This window comes from Trichomycterus rosablanca, chromosome 23 (genome assembly GCF_030014385.1).
Source record: "Trichomycterus rosablanca isolate fTriRos1 chromosome 23, fTriRos1.hap1, whole genome shotgun sequence".
NCBI lineage: Eukaryota > Metazoa > Chordata > Actinopteri > Siluriformes > Trichomycteridae > Trichomycterus > Trichomycterus rosablanca.
In genome coordinates this window covers 11,252,015-11,275,369 of record NC_086010.1, presented here as the reverse complement: position 1 = coordinate 11,275,369, position 23,355 = coordinate 11,252,015, and the positions used below count along the sequence as shown (strand labels likewise).

Genomic DNA, 23,355 nt, shown 5'->3' with positions numbered 1-23,355 from the left:
GATAAGTGTGTCATGCCTACAGTCAAGCATGGTGGTGGGAATGCCATGGTCTGGTGCTGCATGAGTGCAGCAGGTGTTGGGGAGTTACATTTCATTGAGGGACACATGAACTCCAATATGTACTGTGAAATACTGAAGCAGAGCATGATCCCCTCCCTCCGGAAACTGGGTCGCAGGGCAGTGTTCCAGCATGATAATGACCCCAAACACACCTCTAAGACGACCACTGCTTTATTGAAGAGGCTGAGGGTAAAGGTGATGGACTGGCCAAGCATGTCTCCAGACCTAAACCCAATAGAACATCTCAAGCGAAAGGTGGAGGAGCGCAAAGTCTCGAATATCCGCCAGCTCCGTGATGAGGTCATGGAGGAGTGGAAAAGCATTCCAGTGGCAACCTGTGAAGCTCTGGTAAACTCCATGCCCAGGAGAGTTAAGGCAGTTCTGGGAAATAATGGTGGCCACACAAAATATTGACACTTCAGGAACTTTCACTAAGGGGTGTACTCACTTTTGTTGCCGGTGGTTTAGACATTAATGGCTGTATATTGAGTTATTTTGAGGGAAGAATAAATTTACACTGTTATATAAGCTGCACACAGACTACTTTTCATTGTGTCAAAGTGTCATTTTGTCAGTGTTGTCCCATGAAAAGATATACTTAAATATCTGCATAAATGTGAGGGTGTACTCACTTTTGTGATACACTGTATTTAACTCCAGCCCACAGTAACAAGCAGCAATACAGCACATTCTATTTACTAATTGTACTAACTAACTATTTTTACTAAAGCAATGCATTTAAAATAAGCCGTCCTGTGGAATCACACTAAGGGGTATCAGTATTACCACAAGGTCTGAAAAAAAAACTATAAACATACCAAGTGCTTTTTCCACAGGTGTTGACGTCGGAGCACCATGGTCTTCACCACCAGCATGCAGGGCACACAGCCCAAAGCTATCACCACCAGCAGACACTGGATTCCCATCTGCAGGAATAATGACAATGCACCGTATATTACACTATGGGCCCAGGTACGAGTGTAATGTACCAGACATCATCCATTAAGGTAAACAAGAAGATGTAACATATTTATTAAAAACAGTGTTGCATTGTTTAATGCTTTTAAACTTTGGTGACAGTACAGCTAAAAGGTGGCACGGTGGCTAGCACTGTCGCCTCACAGCAAAAAGGGTCCTTGGTTCGATTCCCAGATGGAGGGATCTGGGTCCAGTGTTTCCGCTACATGTACTTTGCGGTGGCTGCTTCATTATTGCCACCGCTCCATCAGAATTAATATAATGACATGAAACCGCAATGACCCCCGTCCCAAAGCACTCACAGGCGGTCAGTCTTACAAGCCACGTTTCCACCAGTTTTTGGGAACCAAGCGCGCGTCATCAGCGGTGGGCGTTACTTAAAGAAAGTAGAGAGTCGTGATGTGGAGTAATGCGGAGCGTGTTGATTATGTGTGAGCATTTGTGCTGTTGTTACAGATGTTCATTTTTATGCAAAAGCATTGGATAACTGTTTGTGGTAAGAAGACGTAGACGTGTTTGTCGTAGTTGTTGTTTTCTTTAGTGCATCACGTGAGAATCGTTTTGTGCTTCGCTCTCACCGCGACCCTCGGCTCAAATCGCCGATTTGCTCAATTCTCCACTTGAGCGATACAACATCACAAAAGTTCCACGACACAAAAAAACATCTGTGTAAAATAACCATTAAATCCAGTTCAAAAGCTCCACATAGATCTGTGTTTAACTGGATTAACTTCTTGTGTGGTGGTTCTGCAGCTCAGGAGAATCGAAAAAGCTTTACGTACAAAAAGCGTAACTTGGAGTACTACAAGTACCACACAGAAACACAAAATTTCTCTCCGTTATTACTGGTGTACAGTACTCCGTTATTACTCCAGTACAGTGCTCTGTACTGGTTATATGTGCTCTGTACTGCCCATTCATCGGTCATTGTTTTATTACAATAAGTCACGTTAGGCTTTATCTTTCACGTTAAGCGTTGTTCGTACTGTTTAGAGCACTTTTACCGCCTCATATCACACAGCATTGCTTTGAAAATACAAAAATTTAATCAGATGAACTTTTAAAATATGAATGAACAGCGCAGTAGTGGTTTCACAGCCTCTACACTGTGACACGCCCACAGATGACGTCACGTGGGCCGTGTGTGTGTGTGTGTTGGGGGGGGGGGGGGGGGTTGCCTGCCGCCGCTGCTAAAAAAAATTCTAGAGGAAACACTGGGGTCCTTTCTTTTTTTTAAATATTTTTATTTATGCATTTTCTCCCTCTTTTTTCTCCCTTTTTTTAGCGCGTCCAATTGCCCGATTGCGTCATGCTTCCTCTCCACCAATGCCGATCCCTGCTCTGATCGAGGAGAACGAAGCTAACCCAGCTTCTTGCTGTGAGGCAACAGTGCTACCCACCGAGCCACTCTGCCACTGTTTTCTAGTAGAAGAGGTGCCAGTATTTTTTTCCTGACTGTATATAATGTGTTTGTGTATTTGTATTTTACCTGTCCTCTGTATAGAAATGAATGGGTTGTATCGCTGTAGTTAAAGAGACACATGTTGATGAAGGCAATAAGGAGACTGGGAGCATCTTTAGAAGTCACTGCATCATAAGCTGTCCACTTATAAAAGACCAGCAATATCAGATAACCAAACAGGCAGCTCATGAACACAATCTCAGGGATGAACCCAAGGAAGATGTTCAGAGGCTTCTTAAAATACCTACAAACACACAGATCAATATTATTTTGTAGTTACGCACATTGTAAAATAATGTGAAGCATCAATATGCAGTCAGTATTCTGTTATTTACAGAGGAAAATACCTCCACACATGCTTTACTCACAAATGATTGAAGAGTGAGAGACTGACGCCAAACAGCATGTGAATCACCCCTAAAATTACGGACATCTTCATTTTGAATGAATTCAGGAAGGTCAGCTTGTTTGTGGCAATGTTCCAGACCTAGCAAATAAAACACATACAAAAACAAACTGAATACAAATAAATGAACTTATTCTTAACCTTTTGGCTTTTCCATTTCTAGTTTGTGTTCTGTTCTTTAAAAAAGAAACAATATAGTGAGTTCTTTTATGTCATTATGTGGTTTTGTGGCTTACTGGATCTATACCCAGAGGATATGGTCCACCAAATACTCCAGGTACAGCTGGGTCAAGCTGAAGCATTGCATTCCCATCAAGAGTCTCAAACCTATAGACAGAAACATACAAAATCACATTGGTGACTACCTCTGTCAATCCATCTTTAGACAATTGGTGTTATGTAAATAAAATATTTGCAGTTCATTGTGTCTAGACCAGGGTTTTTCAAACTTTTTTTTATGTGTGTTTATGTGCCTTAATGTATTTTTCTCTGCGACCCATTTTTCTGGCTGAAAAACCCTGCTTTAGACTTAAGCTGTAATGAGTTTCTAGGCTAAACTTTTAAAAACCTGCAAAAAGCAACACCGCTGTCACTGCCAAAGCCAAACAAATATGTTTAAGAAAGATGTACCATCTGTGTTAATGCAAAAGCTAAGTTTGCCTTTTTTTTTTTTTTTTTTTAGGTGTAATGAGTCGACTAGTGATCGCTGCCTCCACCAGTCAAAGGAAGCACATATCGACTCGTAAACAGAAACCTCTCCCAGATGTTGAGGTAAACAGGGCGTGCCCACTCACTCACTCACTCACCGTCTTAACCGCTTATCCAATTAGGGTCGCGGAGGGGGGGTGCTGGAGCCTATCCCAGCTTTTCAATGGGTGCAAGGCACACAGTAACACCCTGGACGGGGCACCAGTCCATCGCAGGACACACACACACACACACACACACACACACACACACCCATTCACCTACAGGGCAATTTAGTGTCTCCAATTAACCTGACTGCATGTTTTTGGACTGTGGGAGGAAACCGGAGCACCCGGAGGAAACCCACACAGACACGGGAAGAACATGCAAACTCCATACAGAAAGGACCCGGAGCGCCCCGCCTGGGGATCGAACGACAGTGCTACCCACTGAGCCACCGTGCCGCCACAAGTCATTTAATTTAGTTGGTGTAGTACGGTTATACATAATTATGTGATGATTGTGACTGTGATGTATTGATTGTAAAAGTTTGTGCTAATTATGATTTTATATTATTCTCTGATGATTAAGTGTTCACTTAAAAGTGTTAATTAACTAAAATATCATAAAATACATAAAATAATGTATTTAAATACTGTGTTAAACTCTACAGGCTTAAACTGTAAATACATTGCATGGTTAGATATAAAAATAAATAAATGACACTACTGAGAGGCTGAATAAGTTAATAGGTGTTTATAGCCTATGATTACGGTTTCCCATGTTCGAAATGAGCCTTTTCCCGGTTTGTGTTAGGTTTGTGTTTAGTGATTTAACATTTTTTATTCTTGTAGCGTTCAAATGTCTCACGTTTACTAGTTAATTTGGACTATGAGGCGGTCCTAGAAATCCTACGGCAATTCAGTTAGCAATCAGTTAGTCAAAATGTCCAAGATGTCAAAGTCTGAAGTAGCTAAAAACACGACTCAGGTAACTGAGATTGGAAAACTCTCAACCAATTCCGTGGACGCAGTGGGGTGTGCGTCAAAACACAAATGAGAATTTTCGCCTTTAAGACAGCCTCGCACCGTTGCTGGATGTTCTAGGTTTACATTTCACCATTAGGGTAGGCTGTGCTGTGTATTGTAGCTTCCATTTATTCTATCATTCAATTTATTGGTGTCATTTAATGACTGCCGTGAAATGTGGCACTTCTCTTTAAAAATCTGTGAAATCTCTGATTTTTTGAACAATTAGGTCCGTGAAATTAAGCACATTTTCCTGTTAATTTAGTATGGCCCTATCTACTATTTTTTTTTAATGCATTTTCTCCCCTTTTCTCCTGATTTTTAGCACGTCCAACTTTTACCCAATTGCCTTATGCTTCCTCTCTACTGGTGCTGACCCCCGCTCCGACTGAGGAGAGCGAACTGACACATGCCCCCTCCGACATGTGTCTCGACTGCATCTTTTCACCTGCACGAGGCGAGTTCATATGCGGATCAGCTTTGTGTACGGAGAGCCACACCCTAATCGCATTATCCCTCATCCCCGTGCAGACACCATCAATCAGTCAGCAGAGGTCATAATTGCATCAGTTTTTTATCCGGCTTTTCCCTCACAGTATAAACAACAGCCAAACGTTGTTCATGAGCTGAGTTTCGAACCAACGAGTTCAAAATGTCAGCTCTGGTGTGCTAGCATTTTTTACCGCTGCGCCACCTGAGCGGCCAACCTATGATTCTTAAGGTTAGACATAATGCATAAGTTACAAAGGATATATCCTGTTTAAAAGCAATCAGATTCCAGAGCTCTAAAAAGTTAGGTAAATATTAGATCTTGATTTATAAGTCACAAATAAGGAAAGTCACAACATCTTTAAAATTTAAAGTAGATTTAAAAGACTTTTAATGATTTAGTGAATAGAAAATTTAATTTTCTAACATATTTCTTAGTCTAAGCTTTTTTGTACTCTTTAAGTAGCTGAAAAACTTACGACCAGTTTCCTCCTTTGTTGCCAAACATGGGCTTCACACTCCAACCAGAGCCAAACATGTTTAGGGATTTAGAAAAGCAGTCGTTGTAGATCATTCCAGTGTAGATGGAAAATAATCCCATTAACAGGACTATATAGCGCCCAGAAAAGATCATATTAAACATCTGTAAGACAGAATGACATGGAGATTAATTAACAAGTGGAATAAGATACCACCTTTCCAGTGGTGCCAGGAATTCTGCAGCTAGTAGTTACTGTAAGTAAGCTGGTTAGCCAGTAGTGTAAACTTGTAACTGAAGGTCCATGCATCACAAACAAACAGAATTAGTTATAAGAAGCCATCATTTAACCTCATTGTCACCCTTCTGTGCGAGTAGGCGACTTTCTCGGATGACAAGGTAGAGGGCTGCACATGTCATTAGCAATCCGTGACCCATGTCCCCAAACATCACCGCAAACAGGAAGGGAAAGGTGATGATAGTGTAGGGTGCTATAGGAAGCCAGCACAAAAACACACAATAGACAAACATTAGGACAATCTAAATGAAGGCAAACATAAAATGCTTATTCTTACAGATGTCATGTTGCTTTGGGAAAACAGCTGTTGACAGTCTTTATTCAAATTATTACCTCAATATCATGAGACATTGTTTACACATCACAATTGTGTGGTTTAGTGTTGACATTTTCATTGTACCTGGGTTTATCTCTCTGTAGGTTCCAATTCCATAAGCGTCCACGATGTTCTGAAAGCCAGAGGTGAATTTGTTTGTTTTGTTGTAAGTGGGTGGAGTCTGCTTGGTCTGCATTCTATTCAGGATGGATGGAACAGTTGATCCGCTCCTTTCCTGCAAATGTTATAACAAAGACTAGGCTGAGTGGAAAGGTCAGGCAGTAAAACTGTACTGGAATCAACTATCCACTAAATAAATGTTCAGTCATAAAACAACAGTCCATGGGAAAGTTAACACTATAATGTAAAAGTTTTATATTCTTGCACTAGTTTGTCATTTGGTGCTATTATTTTATAAAACCAAAGTTTTTAGGGTTAGCTGGCATTAAAACAAAAAAAATTAAGGACTTTACCTTTTACAGTCTTTAACATTATTAAAAGGTTCAGTGAATCCAGAGAAAACTACACCGATCAACCATAACATTAAAACCACCTCCTTGTTTCTACACTCACTGACCATTGTATGAGCTCCACTTACCATATAGAAGCACTTTGTAGTTCTACAATTACTGACTGTAGTCTATCTGTTTCTCTGCATGCTTTGTTAGCCCCCTTTCTTGCTGTTCTTCAATGGTCAGGACCCCAACAGGACCACCACAGAGCAGGTATTATTTGGGTGGTGGATCGATCTCAGCACTGCAGTGACACTGACATGGTGGTGGTGTGTTAGTGTGTGTTATGCTGGTATGAGTGGATCAGACACAGCAGCGCTGCTGGAGTTTTTAAACACCTCACTGTCGCTGCTGGACTGAGAATAGTCCACCAACCAAAAACATCCAGCCAACAGCGCCTCGTAGACAGTGTCCTGTGACCACTTATGAAGGTCTAGAAGATGACCAACTCAATAAATGTAGAACTGCGAAGCCACTATTTTGAGCACACTGTAAAGGATTTGGTTTGTGAATTTAGACACAGTCTCCCCCCATTAATCCCCCACATCCTAAATTATTCATGTAGACTTTTGTGTGTTGTGTCTTGTAAATCTGTCGTTAGTCTTTATGTATTTAATTACATTTTTAATGTAGACAGTATGATTATTTAGACCTGCACAGTGCAGTCCTGATAATGCACTGTATTAAACAGCCTGTACCTACGTGTTATGTACCATAAACATTCTGAAAAAAATTAATGTGAAGCTGCTTTTGAAAGCTTTATTACAGCAGCGTTACATTGGGAGCGTTACATTGGGAGATAGGACATGAGATTACTGATTACACTGCCGCCGGCAGTAAGGGATTAATTACTTAGCACCTGTAATGGCAGGTAGGATAAAGTTCATCATTCCTTAGTAATGCTGCTGCCAAGAAGTTATTTCTTGCTTGTACTATTTATTTCAGTCCATGTGCGTTTATGCAGGTTTGTTTGAATTCTTCAGCACTGCTACATTGCTTCACACTTTTGGATTCGGTTCCCCCCCCCCCCCCCCCCAACATCCTTCCTTGCACCTGGTGCAATATTTGACAACAAACATTCCATACTGATGAGCAGCTAAAGCATTATATCAAGAAAAATTTGAAAATACTTTATTTATTAGGACTTTAATGTCATGTTTTACATGGTTACTCATTTAGTTTGGTCACTCGTTTAGTTACTTGTTACACAAGATTCATCAGTTCAAAAGTTTTATGTCAATCACATTCATGGACAATCTTGCATCTCCAATTCACCTCACTTGCATGTCTTTGGAAACCCACACAGACACAAGGAGAACATGCAAACTCCACTCAGAAAGGACCTGAACCGCTCCACCTGGTAATGGAACCCAAGACCTTCTTGCTGTGAGGCGACAGTGCTACCCACTGAGCCACAGTGGCACCTAACAGGTACTTTAAGACATATATATAATTAATTAAAACATTACATATCTTTGTACAACATGCCAAAAGAAATTTGACAATATATCCCAAAATTAACATAATCAAATATACAACTAACTCTAAATTTGTTTAGGAAACAATGCCACTCTGCATTGTGATTGACTTTGGAATGGATAAAAAGTGCTTAATTGCATTAATAAAATAAGCAAAAACAAAAACCAGACAAATTTCAATCAGGATTTAAAGTTAGGGACACCAAATTTAATAATGAATAATCAGAACTGTCTGTTTGCTATGGGCTGAAACATCTGTTAAGCAGCCATTTCCAAGGAATCCAAGCTAAGTTAAGCTTGCAGCAATAAAGCAGCTACCTTATATAGACTGTTATTAAATTAGGAATGTATATCCAGCTAGATTGCAACCATCTAATTTAGTCATTACATCCAATGTAACCATCATTGGACAACAAGTCAAACCCAGCACTGACTAGTCCATAAGCTTCTTCTTCTGGTTTAAGTGTATTATGCAATTTATTATGTAGTATTTTTAAAATTATCTGTAACTGCTGTGTGTAGCAAAGCAGTGAGATGTCCATGCACCGTGAGACATTCATTAAAAAAAAATCTTTATTTATTTAGGGGGCTGGTTGCTTATGCTTTCATGTGATTGATTTCTCTGAGAACACTCTTTTATTTGGAATATCTAATGTTTCTATGGACTAACGTTAATTGTAGCTAATTACAATGACACTTTTACATTTACATTTTTTATCCAAAGCGACTTACAGTACTGTGACAGTATATTGTCTAAGCAACTGAGGGTTAAGGGCCTTGCTGAAGTGGTGGGGCTTGAACCAGCAACCTTTGGATTACTGGTCCAGTACCTTAACCGCTAGGCCACAACTGTCCTTGCTAAAAGTAGATAGGAGTAAATCAGTAAACTACTTGGAATCTGTTCTAAATGCATACCAGCAAAAGGTATTGGTTTGCTTACCGTGCCTCTTCGCAGAGCAAACTGTATAGAATCCAGATCAGAGATGGGGCACCACACTTCTGCGATTAAACATTTCTGAGTGACATCGATATTGCAGAGGTTCAGAGTGTGGTAGATGGCCTTCATCTTCCTAACTTTGATAAACCAAACACGCAGTGTTTTAGCAGCGGCTTGAAGGACCCTCTGCCGATGATCCTCAGTTTGGTTTAGCACCTGCATTTAAAAAAATTCATTAATTTATTACTAATTCATTCATTGTCTGTTTTACCACCGCTCTATCCTGGTCAGGGTCACCGTGGGTGCAATTCACTGGGCAAAATGTAGGAAACACCCTGGACAGGTTGCCAGTCCATCACAGGGAAAACACACACTTTGGATTGTGGGAGGAAACCGGAGTACCCAGAGGAAACCCACGTGGGGAGAACATGCAAACTTAACACAGAAAGGACCCAGACTGCTCCACCTGGGAATCGAACCCAGGTTCTACCCACCTAGCCACTGTGCCACCCACACAAATTCCAGTATGATTGGAAAAATTGAAAACCAACCAAATCCAATTAGCCTGAGTACTAAATTATGCAATATATGTAAACCATATCAGTATTCAGGCATCACTGTTTGAACAGGCCTTATCTTACTACTAAAACCATAATATATCCAATTAAAAACCTTATTGGCATTAAAGAGATGCCATTTATTTAATTATAAACTTATCTGACTGAACACTACCAGCTTGTACATTCTGAACATTCAACTGAAATGAGCATGAATTCATGGCACGAACTAAAGGAAGGCATGGTGTACCACAAGGCTTGGTTTTATTGCTTACAATTGTATAGCACTACATCCTGTACCAATCATTTTTTGCTTTGAAAGGCTTTATAAAATTCTTTTATAAAAAAACAATAAGTTTTACCATCTGTAGATCATCAATACGAGTGTTGACACCAGCTGCCATCTCTTTCCTTTCCTGTGGGGTTTCAGGACATGGGTAGAGAGATGCACGGAACCTGTAATTAAAAATTTTTAAATAAATAAATATAATATGGAAAGTGCTTGGGGTGCTCTGGAAGTGCAGCAGTCTATTACGCTAGCCACAGTGGTCGGATATTGTTGCTGGAAAAATACAACCACTACTGTCTGTTTGAGGCACTAGCAACAGAAGTGGAGTTTCACATAAGGCATAACGTAACTCACAGATGTAAGAATTCTCTGCTGACTCGTGAAAAAAAAAACAGCCGTTCACAAGTGGTCTGTGGCTCTTTTTGGCCAACATTAAGAGGGTGCAAGTGGGAGAGGAATTGCACATGGGAATTGGAAAGTTCTAAATCGGGAAACTATTTTCTATAGTTTCTCTTTAGTAGCAGTGGCTTCCTTCTTTTCCATCTTTGTCTAGTCTTACTGTTCAAAATCCCCTACAATTTAAGATAATAGCTTTTATTGTGGTTTTGTACAACCCCAAATCAGAAAAAGTTGGGACAGCATGGCAAATGCAAATAATATAAAAACACAGAGTTTCTAACATTTACTTTGACTTTCATTTGATTGCAGACAGGATGAACCTGAGATATTTCATGTTTTATCTGCTCAACTTCATTTCATTTATTAATAAACATCCATTCCTGCATTTCAGGCCTGCAACACATTCCAAAAAAGATGGGACAGCAAAGCATTTACCAGTCTGTAATGTTGCCAATCCTTTTCACCACACTTAAGACATTTTGGCACCGAGGATACCAAGCGATTTAGTGCTATGCCTTTGTAATGTGTGCAGCATGTGGTTTTGCATTGTCTTGGTGAAGAATGCATGGACGTCCCTGGAAAAGATGACTTGAAGGCAGCACATGTTGCTCTAAGATCTCAATGTACTTTTCTGCATTAATGCTGCCATCACAGAAGTGTAAATGACCTTTGCCAAGGGCACTGACACAGCCCCATACCATGACAGACCCTGACTTTTGGACTTGTTGCTGATAACAGTCTGGATGGTGCTTTTCGTTTTTGGTCCAGAGCACACGTCGTTTATTTTTTCCCAAAAAAAAGACCAGGAATGCTGATTCATCTGACCACAATTCACGTTTCCACTGTGTGATGGTCCATCCTAGAAGCCTCTGAGCCCAGAGAATTTGACACCGCTTCTGGACATGGTTAACATAGCCTTTTTTTTGCACAGTAAAGTTGTAACCATGTAGTTATATATTGTTGAGTGGTGGTTCTTGAAGCAGTGCCGTCTGAGGGACTAAAGATCACGGACGTTCAGCTTAAGTTTGCACCCTTGACCTTTACACACTGAAATTCCTCCTAATTCCTTGAATCATGTAATGATATTATGCACTGTAGAGGGAGAAATATGCAAATCCCTCCCAAGCTTTCTTTGAGGTTCATTGTTTTTTAACATTTCAATCATTTTCTCACACATTTGTTGCCAAACTGGAGATCCTCTGATCATCATTGCTCATCAAAGACTCAGCCTTTCCTGGATGCTGCTTTTGTACCAAACCATGATTACAATCACCTGTTGACATCACCTGTTTGGAATCACATCATTATTTGTTTTTTTCACCCCATTACTAGCCCTAAATTGCCTCCATCCCAACTTTTAAATATTAAAATGTGTTGCAGGCCTGAAATGCAGGAATTGATGTTTATTAACAAATGAAATTAAGTTAAGCAGACAAAACATGAAATATCTTGGGTTCAAACTGTCTGCAATCAAAGTAAATGTAAGAAACACTGTATTTTTATTTTATTTGCATTTTCCATACTGTCCCAACTTTTTCTGATTTGGAGTTGTACATTGTCTTAGTCTTAAGCAGATATATTTGTAAACAATTCTGAGCTCTTCTAAAATTTCCTTAGATTGTGACATAGTGGTCCTGTAGAAAATTTAATGTCACAGCTTGGCCTTTATCATAAAGTTTGCAATGTGAAAATATCAAAATTATCAAAAAATCTAAATTATCTGAATTATTTATTACATTTGGTTAAGTTGTTAATTTAGTACCCAACCTTCACTAAGGGTATTTTATTCCCTATATAACAATATTTCTTCCCAATGTAAAAATATATACAGAATAATGTCAGTGGTCAGATAAAATTTACTAATGAATCACCTACCCCTCACAGATCTTCTTCACTCTGTTTTTTAGCTGATCTCCTTGGAAAAAGATGATGAACACTGACTTATGAACTTGGTCTCCCTGTAATAAGTAATAAAAATATTAACACCGAGATTTACATTCACATATAAATATAACAGTATTACAGTATAATGCAAGGGCCAATACGACCCAACAATGCACATTAGATGTTACTAATTGCATGCACACTGTAAATGCACAATAATAAATTAAACATTTGTTGACATTATTGTGAGACAAATAAATAAAATGCATGAAAAAATTAGTCCTTGCTAATAATAAGACAAATGGCTCTTACAGATGTTGGGTCCTCCAAGGGGTCCTCAATCTCAGCCTGCCTTAAAAACACATTGCCACGACAAACCCTCCACAGCATCCGCTCAAAGGTGGGGAGCCGCTCCCTGTTTATTACACCAGCAACAAACCTGCAGCCAATCAGCAGTCCAGTATATTAGTTAAATTGCTGACCTACTATAGTCAGACAAATTAAATGAATGAAACTGATTTCTGGGACCCTGATCACAACTCATTACAGCATACTAACCCAAGCCGCAGTGGGGCTCCTCTTCCAGCTTCATTGGGGTCCAACAAAGATGAAGACTCCTCCAGCAGGTTGGGGTCCTCCATCTATTAATAATATTAAAATATATATAAACAATTATTGTATTTTAATACAATATTGCAATACAACCTTCTTCTATATGATACAATAAACTGCTGTCCTTTGTTCAGTGAGGATGACCTGACCTCATCAAAGAACTGCTGGGTTCGTCTTAGAATGTGCTTGAGCTCAGTCAGCTCCAAAAAGTTCTTCTTCAGGGCTTCTTGGTTGGTGTTGATCTCCTTAAGTTCATTTTCCAGCTTCTCAAAGGTTGCCTGAGAAAGCAATGTTTATTATACAAACCTCGATTACAGAAAATGTGTGTAGTATATAAAATACTTTGACTTCTTTGACAATCTGCATATTTTACAACAGCATGGCTGTCTAATGTAATCTAAAGGGTAATGCTAGACTGGCCTGCCTGCAGTCCAGACATGTCTTTTATTAGAAACACGTGGTACATTATGGAATGTAAAATAGAACAGCAAGGCCTCAAATTGCATAGCACTCGTGTTTCATTAGCAGTTCACATCCTGTCCAAAGGTTTTCAAAGTGTAAGTTTAGGCGCCCAGGTGGCACAGCGGGATATTTCGCTAGCACACCAGCACAAAGATTCTGAACTAGGTGCCATCTAGCGGGCATAAATGGCAGTGCCTGCAGGAAGGGATGACCAAAATATGTGGGCGAGGTCTTTAGATGCTGTGTAAAAACCCTGATTGGCGGATAGAGGCGCCTGTGCAGACTGCATGGGTGGAAAGGGTTCCATATACCCTCCTCAACTGCAAAAAATTGGGGATCCCCTAGCAGTGGAAGAAAATTGACTACACTAAAAAGTTTATAGAATGTAAAAAGTAATAACCACAATAATGCTTTAATTATAACATCAGAACTACTTAAATAATAGGGAAAGACAATAAACGTACCTCAAGGTCAATCATGTCTCGTGGAAATGGGACTTCTGGGTTTTCGCCTGTGTTTACTGTAGGGATGTTGGCTTTTTTAATCTCTTTCTCCACAAACCCTGCAGAGAACGACATTAATTGGGTCTGTGGCTCATTTCAACAACCTAAAATAAGAACCTAAACATGACCACATGTATTTATGGGTCTTGTTTTAAAACATCCATAAAAATCATTATCTGTATTGACTCACGTAGCTTTCTGTCCATCTCCTCACAGCGCCTAACTTCATTCACAAACTTCCTCTGGAACACGTTCACATCAGGGTTGAGCTATAGCAAAACAGAATAATGAGATGTATAGTTCCTTAATCTTTTATTGCCTATTATGCAATCACTATATTGATATTTCTAATACTTTGTGTACTGCTGCTGACCCACAAAATATAATAGCTGTCTAACACATAAACACTGTTAAAGACAATAGTCCAAAATTTCCTATAATTGATCAACAGTTATGAGCTGGTGTCTATGACAGCCAGTTTTAATACTATTTAAACCAGTTGGTGACCCTTAGGAAGCATTGTTGTCTTAGAAAGATCACATATTAAAATAGAAATCTAATTTCATTAGATTGATCAACAGTCAGTCTTGCAAGGTAATCTTTTAAATAAGTTTTACTCATTAATTAAAATTGGTTCTTTACCATGTCTATAAATAAAACCAATTTCTTAAAAAAAAACTGCACCTAATACAAAGCTATAATGCACTAATTTTACTATTAACTCATTTGTATACTCACATCTCTGAACTGTACCATTCCCAGCTCCCCCAGTTCACTGACGCAGCAGTATGCGGCCTCAGACTGCAGGAACAGCTGGGCCAGAGTCATCTCCTCACTTCGGAACAGCTCACCCATGATGATCCACTGCACACAGGCTTATCTAACCACAGAAAAAAGGCAACTTTGAAAGTGTTCCAACATCATATAAAAAACTGAAAAAAACATTTACTTTACACACTGGGGTTTAACCTCTTGCAAAAACTTGGTAGGTGGGCTGGCTACTTTAAATTGCCCCTGGGTGTAAGTTAATTAAGTGAGTGCATGATACACTGCTATGGATTGTCAATCAGTCCAGTCACCCAGTGGTTCCTGGATAGGCTACAAACTCACTGTAACCATAAATAGTGTAAAGTGCTATTAAAGAATTACTAACAATTACTAAAGAAAAAACGTCCACCAAATTTTTATGATTTTACACAATATCACAAGGTTCTGTAAATTGTTTAATACAATTTTAACAATATCCAGCTCAAAAATTCACTGCAATCAGTGAACCACTCCTACTTTAAACCTTTTGCTCTCCACCACACAAATAAGAATCAATCATTTTGCATTCTGTAAACTAAGGGTGTGTTCGAAAACCTAGTGAGCTCTCGAAATCCTAGATGCCTTAATATGCTCACTAGTAAGGTATCTTAAAATTTCAATGCTATTTTGACTCAAGAACAAGTAAGCAATCCGATGCTGCCTTAGCGGTGAAAGCAATCCCAGCATTTAATGCGACACAACTTTTCAAACGTTATTTGCAAACGTAAATAAATTATTATTGATTTTTAATTTGTATTAACTTGCACAAGTGTCATTTATTTGCAAATTCGGGCTTGTCAGCTAATTTAATCGTTTTCAGTACATGAAGGAGATGTTAGTTGACATGCAAGGGCGTTGTGCCACCCCATCCCATTGGTTTAAATGGCATAAGGCTAACTGTGTTAGCTTTGTTAGCAAAAACTGATGGAATCGCTGTCTAAGTATAACCTGCCTTATAAGTCAAAGACTTAGAATCCTCTCTAGTTAGGCAGCTGCCTATGTAGGCATTAAGACAGCAAGGCAGCTCACTAGGTTTTCGAACACACCCTAAGTATCAAAGGCAGGGCAGGCATGAGCTTGTCAAGGTAAGGAATGAAGGACCACATGTTTAAGTCAAAATTTGTATACATTACTGTAACCTCATTTTCTAAATAATATTAAATATTAAGTTTTATTAAAAGCAATGCTGTTCAGCCCTATTTGGCCTCATCTGAAAATGTTATTGCCTCTTGGCTTCCAAATAAACCACTTAATCAAGTTCAATTAACAACTGATTTCAATTTTACTAGCCACAACCAGGCATGATTACTGCCAGCCCTGTTTAATCTAAACATCACTTGAACAGAACCTGTCTGGCCATGTGAAACAGACTAGAAAATCTCAAAAAGTAGCTCACAATGCCACATTCTAAATAGATTTAAATACAGGTGTGAAATAAAATGACTGAAATCTATCAGTCTGGAAGGAGTAACAGACCCATTGCTAAGCCTCTGAAACAAACCACAGGAGGTAATGGGTCCGATTCACTGGGCAAAACACCTCAGACATGTTGCCAGTCCATCACAGGACAAACTACTCACCCGTACCCCTGCCACCAAGGGCAATACACTGACTACATGTCTTTGGACTGTGGGAGGAAACCAGAGCTTTCAAAGGAACCCCACACAGACACAGGGAGAACATGCAAACTCACACATTTATTTCATTTATTGTATTTCCTCTTTGAAACACACTTTGACTTTGTGTAAACCCTTTTTCCTGAAGCCTTTCTATGGTGCTAGATATCAGTCTGTCTGATTCACTGGGTGAAAGGCAAAAAAACAACAACCCAGACAGGTCACAAATCTATGCCTAGGGAGAATTTATTATCTTCAATTGACCTGACTGCATGTCTTTGGACTGTGGGGGGGAAAACCAGAGCACCTATGCAGACACAGGGAGAACATTCAAACTCAAAACACAAAAAGGACCTGGACTGCTCCACCTAAAAACAGACCCAGGACCTTTATGAAGAAGAAGAAGAAGAAGAAGATATACTTTGTTTGTCACATATACATATACAGTTGTACAGTACAATGAAATTCTTTCTTCGCATATCCCAGCTTGTTTGGAAGCTGGGGTCAGAGCGCAGGGTCAGCCACCTTACGGCGCCCGTGGAGCAGACAGGGTTAAGGGCCTTGCTCAAGGACCCAACAGTGGCTGCATAGCAGAGCCTGGATTTGAACCCCCAATCTTCCGGTTGATAGCCCAAAGCTCTACCCACTAGGCTACCACTGTCCCAACTGCTGCGAGGCAACAGTGCTATCCATCAAGCCACCCTAAGCAACCCACCATAAGAATGCCTTTATTTGTCGTATATACATATACAGATGTACAGTACAACAAAATTGTTCCTTCGCATATCCCAGCTCGTTTGGAAGCTGGGGTCAGAGTGTGGGGTAAGAGCACGGGGTCAGCTATTGTACGGCACCCCTGAAGCAGAGAGGGTTAAGGGCCTTGCTTAAGGGCCCAACAGTGGCTTTATAGCAGAGCTGGGATTCGAAATCTCAACCTTTCAGTTAACCTTTCACTAGGCTACCACTGTCCCATAAGCTTTACCATTTTAATGTTTTTCTGATCGTGTCATTTTCTGCTCTCTAATAACGCTCCGGCCATTTTAACCCGTAACGCACGCAATGGGTAAATGTTCCAGCCAGCTTCCGGCTCACTACTTTAAATGGTGGAATACCCTACGTAGTGCACTTCACAGTAACAGATAATATGAATGGAACGCTCCTATAGAATTGGCGCTAATGATTGTAAGAACCACTTTCTGAACCAATCAGACCTTCTGATTTTTGTAAGAAATGCTGTTATTTGCATGTATTTAGTTTGCAGCGTCACACAGATGATCGTCAATGAAACGCTTGATTGCCTTTCTAACGAGTTCGTGTTTTACTTCACAACCAGGAAAAGTTTGGAGGTTTTTAATTATAAGCACATTCACAAAATAACAGATTCTATTCCTAATGGGACACACGCTTATACATTTAATAGCATCTGGAACAACATAAGGTAAGCAGTATTATGGATTTTTTTGCTGTGTTTGGGATTTTGGCCGCTGTGCCGTAATTTACAATGAAAACAAAACGTCAGTTTAAGCTTTTAACTGGTACCTAGGAAAGTAAAGGCACTAAGTAAAATGGCAAAATACAGTTGCTAATCTGTTGATATTTTTATCTGAACTTACATATTATTTGTTTATGTCTATGCTACATTTCCAATATATATTTTATGTATATTATATTGACTCGACTTGACTCGGACTCTAGCCTAAAGACTCGTGACTCGACTCGGACTCTAGCCTAAAGACTCATGACTGTACTCGGACTCTAGCCTAAAGACTCATGACTGTACTCGGACTCTAGCCTAAAGACTCGTGACTCGACTCGGACTCTAGCATAAAGAATCGTGACTCGACTCGGACTCTAGCATAAAGAATCGTGACTCGACTCGGACTCTAGCCTAAAGACTCGTGACTCGACTCGGACTCTAGCATAAAGAATCGTGACTCGACTCGGACTCTAGCCTAAAGACTCGTGACTCGACTCGGACTCTAGCCTAACAAAACTCGTGACTCGACTCGGACTCTAGCCTAAAAAGACTCGTGACTCGACTCGGACTCTAGCCTAAAGACTCGTGACTCGACTCGGACTCTAGCCTAAAGACTCGTGACTCGACTCGGACTCTAGCCTAAAGACTCGTGACTCGACTCGGACTCTAGCCTAAAGACTCGTGACTCGACTCGGACTTTAGCCTAAAGACTCGTGACTCGACTCGGACTCTAGCCTAAAGACTCGTGACTCGACTCGGACTCTAGCCTAAAGACTCGTGACTCGACTCGGACTCTAGCCTAAAGACGCGTGACTCGACTTGGACAAGTATTGTGTGACTTGTGAACATCTCTGCTTTGAATTGCCACTGTGTATGAATGGTGTTATACAACTAAACCTGCCCTGCCCATACACAACACCATAATACCTTATAAAGTGAGATGGGTTGAATATTTCCAACATAACGTTTTATTTCAACATGTTCAATATTGATATTGTTTCCTTATTGTCATAGTGTTTTGGTCCACAAATTACGACCAAAAAATAATAAAAATAGAAAATGGAAATGCTAAAGCTAAAGCTTGTGGCCTGTCAGTGACGAATTGTCAGGGTCCTCTGTCTTTCTCACGTACATCTATCGAAAGTCTAATAATTCCACTAAATATGACATTAAAACGATGTATTATAAAATACCAACACTCAGACGTCGAATAAAAAAACATTAAAACATTAAAAAGCTGTTTAACGTTGGTTGTTTTATATTGATATTTACAGTCGGTCGACAGCCGCAGCATCCCTCGTCGTCCTTCAGGCATCAAGGACGCGTCATTAGCAGCTTCGGCTAAAGCGCGAGACGACTCGAAAATGATGGAAATTAATATGAAATACTAAATATTATCGTTATATATTTATATATATACTTTATAATATAATATAATATATTATTATTGATGTTATGGATGTATCATTCCTGTGTAATTAATTTAACCGATAATGAAAATGACTATGCGGACGGTTGACTATATTACCCTTAATATAGGCTACTAGTCGGTTTGTCAGGTAAAATTAACCTGGTCGACGACCGTTTGTTTATTTATATGTAATAAACGAACAGCTTTTACAGCGTAGCAGTTACCTCAGGTAAAAATGGATGCTCAGAAAGATGCTGCATAAAGACCACAGAGGACTGAAAATAATAATAACCGAAATAGCCAAAACATTTATCAAAATACATATATTTGTCACCACTTTGACTAAATATGTATATATTTATATTTCCCCCCAAAATATCTTACCTTAGTACAAGGATGCTCTCTGTACTGAACGGCTGCTCCTACACAGCGGCCCCTTCTCCTCAGTGAACAGATGGCAGTGACGTCACAGATTTGGCGAGGATTAATCACGTGATCACATTTTCCTGCGTGAAATAGCTGGGTATGTTTGTATAGTGTTATTCCTTCGTTATATGCTTTTAATTCATGGGTTATATAAATTTTTGGACAGTTACCCTATATTTAGAGCTGCAGTTTATGACCCAACTAAAACTCCATAGCAACAACCACTCCCTTCTCCCTGTGTCGTTACTGTAAAACCTGCAGTTTACAACCCCAAATAAAAAAAAAGTTGGGATAGTATGGACACTGCAAATGAAATAAAATAAATGCAGTGTTCTAGTGTGCTAGTAATGAGGTGAAAAAACTAGATAATGATGTGATTCCAAACAGGTGATTGTAATCATGGTTTGGTACAAAAGCAGCATTCAGGAAAGGCTGAGTCCTTGATGAGCAAAGATGATCAGAGGATCTCCAGTTTGTCAACAAATGTGAGAGAAAATGATTGAAATGTTTAAAAACAATGAACCTCAAAAAAAGATCGGAAAAAATTTGCATATTTCTCCCTCTACAGTGCATAATATCATTAAACGATTCAAGGAATCGGGAGGGATTTCAGGGCATAAAGGCCAAGGGTGCAAGCTTAAGCTGAACGCCCGTGATCTTCGATCAGTCAGACGGCACTGCATCAAGAACCGCCACTCAACAATAGCTGATATAACCACATGGGTGAGGGATTACTTTGGTAAACCTTTGTCGAGCACTACAATACAGAGTTACATGCACAAATGCCACTTAAAACTTTACTGTGCAAAAAAGAAGCTTTATGTTAACCGTGTCCAGAAGCGGTGTCAACTTCTCTGGGCTCTGAGGCATCTAAGAATACAGTGGAAACGTGTATTGTGGTCAGATGAATCAGGATTCCAAGTTTTTTTTGGAAAAAATGGACGCCCTGTGCTTCAGACCAAAGATAAAAAGAACTATCCAGACTGTTATCAGCAACAAGTCCAAAAGCCAGGGTCTGTCATGGTATGGGGCTGTGTCAGTGCCCTTGGCACAGGTCATTTACACTTCTGTGATGGCAGCATTAATGCAGAAAAGTACATTGAGATCTTAGAGCAACATGTGCTGCCTTCAAGACGTCATCTTTTCCAGGGACGTCCATGCATTTTTCAACAAGACGATGCAAAATCACATACTGCACACATTACAAAGGCATGGCTGCAGAGGAAGAGGGTACAGGTACTGAACTGGCCTGCCTGCAGTCCTAACCTGTCCCCAATAGAGAATTTTGAAAGGACAAATGCGACAAGGATGACCTCGTACTGTTGCACATCTTAAGACGTGTTTGCAGGAAGAATGAGACAAAATAAAAGCTGAAACACTAAATCACTTGGTCTCCTCTGTGCCAAAACGTATTTTAAGTGTGGTGAAAAGGAACGGCAATATTACAAAGTGGTAAATGCTTTACCGTCCCAACTTTTTTTGGAATGTGTTGCAGGATTGGATGTTTATTAATAAATTAAATGAAGTTGAGCAGATAAAACATGAAATATCTCAGGTTCATCCTGTTTGCAATAAAATAAAAGTCAAAGTAAATGTAAGAAACTCTGTGTTTTTTTATTATTTGCATTTTACATACTATCCCAACTTTTTCTGATTTGGGATTGTACAAAAATTTGAGCTAAGCAACTCATTTTTTGTCTGTTTTACCACTACCTTATGCTATTCAGAGTCGCAGTGGGTACAAATCACTGGGTGAAAGGTAGGAAACACCCTGGACAGGTTGCCAGGTAGGGTGTTTTTTCATCTGCCTGTCTGCAGTCCAGAACAATGGCTGGACGCACACATATTTGTCCTCATTTGGCAGCTGACCGGATGCTTGTAATGATCATAATTAATTTGCCTGTCATTGGCTTACAAACATCAAACAAAATGACTGGTACTTTGCTGGTTTAAAGCCACCACTGTCTGTGAGGTCACCCTCCACTTTTTATGCAAAAATTCAGCCCTGAAATGCTAGTTAATTATTACGTTTTAATAACTGTTCATGCTGTCAACATGCCAAAACAAAAAACAATGTACGGCTCACCAACCTTTTATTCCGAAGAGTAGGAGAGATTAATTTCATGCTTTTTATACAACCCCAAATCAGAAAAAGTTGGGACAGCATGGAAAATGCAAATAGTAACATTTACCTTGACTATTATTTCATTGCAGACAGGATGAACCTGAGATATTTCATGTTTTGTTTGGTCAACTTTATTTCATTTATTAATAAACATCCATTCCTGCATTTCAGGCCTGCAACACATTCCAAAAAGTTGGGACTGAAAAGCATTTACCACTTTGTAATGTTGCCATTCTTTTTCACCACACTTTAAAGACTTTTCAGGGTTTCAGCTTTTATTTTGTCCCATTCTTCCTGCAAACACGTCTTAAAATGTACAACAGTACGGGGTCATCGTTGTCGCATTTTTTGTTTCAAAAATCTCCACACATTCTCTATTGGGGACAGATCAGTACTGCAGGCAGGCCAGTCCAGTACCCGTACCCTCTTCTTCCACAGCCATGCCTTTGTAATGTGTGCAGCATGTGGTTTTGTATTGTCTTGTTGAAAAATGCATGGATGTCTTGAAGGCAGCACATGTTGCTCTAAGATCTTAAAGTACTTTTCTGCAATAGTCAAGTCAGGAGAGGCTTTATTGTCATTTCAGCTATATACAAGTACATATTGAAACCAGGGTGCAACATAGAACAAAGTGCAAGACAATACAGTACTCAGTGCAGATATACAACAGTACAATAAATATTAAAAAGCCTAAAATAAATACAAAAGACATTTCTAATCTAATAATGCTGCCATCACAGAAGTGTAATGACACATTTGACTGTCACACACTGACACAGCCCCATCTATTTCTTCCAAAAACATTCTAGAGAACAGATTTCTCTGACCATAATACATGTTTTCACTATGTGATGGTTCATCCCAGATGTCTCTGAGGCCATAGAAGTCGACGCCGCTTCTGGACATGATTAAAATAAGGATTCAGTTTGAACAGTAAAGTTTTGACAAAGGTTTGACAAAGTAATCCCTCACGCATGTGGTTATATCAGCTATTGATAAATGACAGTTCAGTACCCTCACATGCCCTTACACAATTAAATTCCTCCAGATTTATTGAATCGTTTAATGATATTATGCATTGTAGAGAGACAAATCTCTTACAATCTTTCCTTGGGGGACATTTAAACATTTCAATAATTATCAATAATTTTCTTACGCATTTGTTGACATAATGGAGATAATCTGTCAGCCCTGGTTCTGGACTGCGTTGCTTGGGGGGGCAGTGAGAAAATCTGGGGGGGCAATGCCCAACCCAGTGCCCCCATAGCGCCGGCCCTGCTTGTGTTACTTTAGTTTCGCCCTAAGCCGGATTTGAACCTAGGGCAGAAAAAAATGCACAATGCGCTCTGCCCACTGCGCTACTCAAACAGCAGAGTAATAAACAGGTTGGCGTTGGGCAGTGAGAAAATCTGGTTCAGCCCCCCCTAGCGCCAGCCCTGTCATCTGTCCATCTGATAATGGAAGTGCTCTAAAATTTTTGAATGGTAGTGTAATTTTTGTAATTTATTTTATTTTAACATTGATAGTCATATGTTGCATTAAATAAATTAATATTACAGATTACATTCATTCTGAAGGCTGATTATTTGTATAGGTATCAGAGGCTGAGAGAGTAGTGCATCTAGAGGTGAAAAATGTGTCACTGTCCCTGTAATGTC

At 39.6% G+C, this 23,355-nt stretch overlaps 1 protein-coding gene across 2 annotated transcripts in view; it reads right to left on the bottom strand.

Annotated features, from left to right (window-relative positions):
- Positions 1-19,579, bottom strand: part of atp6v0a1b (ATPase H+ transporting V0 subunit a1b) — a 36,640-nt gene extending 17,061 nt beyond the window's left edge. For both annotated transcript variants that reach the window (XM_062986030.1, XM_062986031.1), the window contains exons 1-17: positions 19,531-19,579; positions 14,574-14,715; positions 14,026-14,104; positions 13,797-13,894; positions 13,020-13,148; positions 12,817-12,899; positions 12,571-12,697; positions 12,250-12,332; positions 10,049-10,142; positions 9,133-9,345; positions 6,287-6,437; positions 5,940-6,079; positions 5,590-5,753; positions 3,143-3,233; positions 2,869-2,987; positions 2,528-2,744; positions 879-986 (exon numbers count right to left, since the gene is read on the bottom strand). In XM_062986030.1, coding sequence (XP_062842100.1) covers positions 879-986; positions 2,528-2,744; positions 2,869-2,987; positions 3,143-3,233; positions 5,590-5,753; positions 5,940-6,079; positions 6,287-6,437; positions 9,133-9,345; positions 10,049-10,142; positions 12,250-12,332; positions 12,571-12,697; positions 12,817-12,899; positions 13,020-13,148; positions 13,797-13,894; positions 14,026-14,104; positions 14,574-14,690 — 2,013 coding nt within the window. In that variant the 5' untranslated portion in view covers positions 14,691-14,715; positions 19,531-19,579. The remainder of the gene's footprint in view (positions 1-878; positions 987-2,527; positions 2,745-2,868; positions 2,988-3,142; positions 3,234-5,589; positions 5,754-5,939; positions 6,080-6,286; positions 6,438-9,132; positions 9,346-10,048; positions 10,143-12,249; positions 12,333-12,570; positions 12,698-12,816; positions 12,900-13,019; positions 13,149-13,796; positions 13,895-14,025; positions 14,105-14,573; positions 14,716-19,530) is intronic.
- Positions 19,580-23,355: the final 3,776 nt, after the last annotated feature.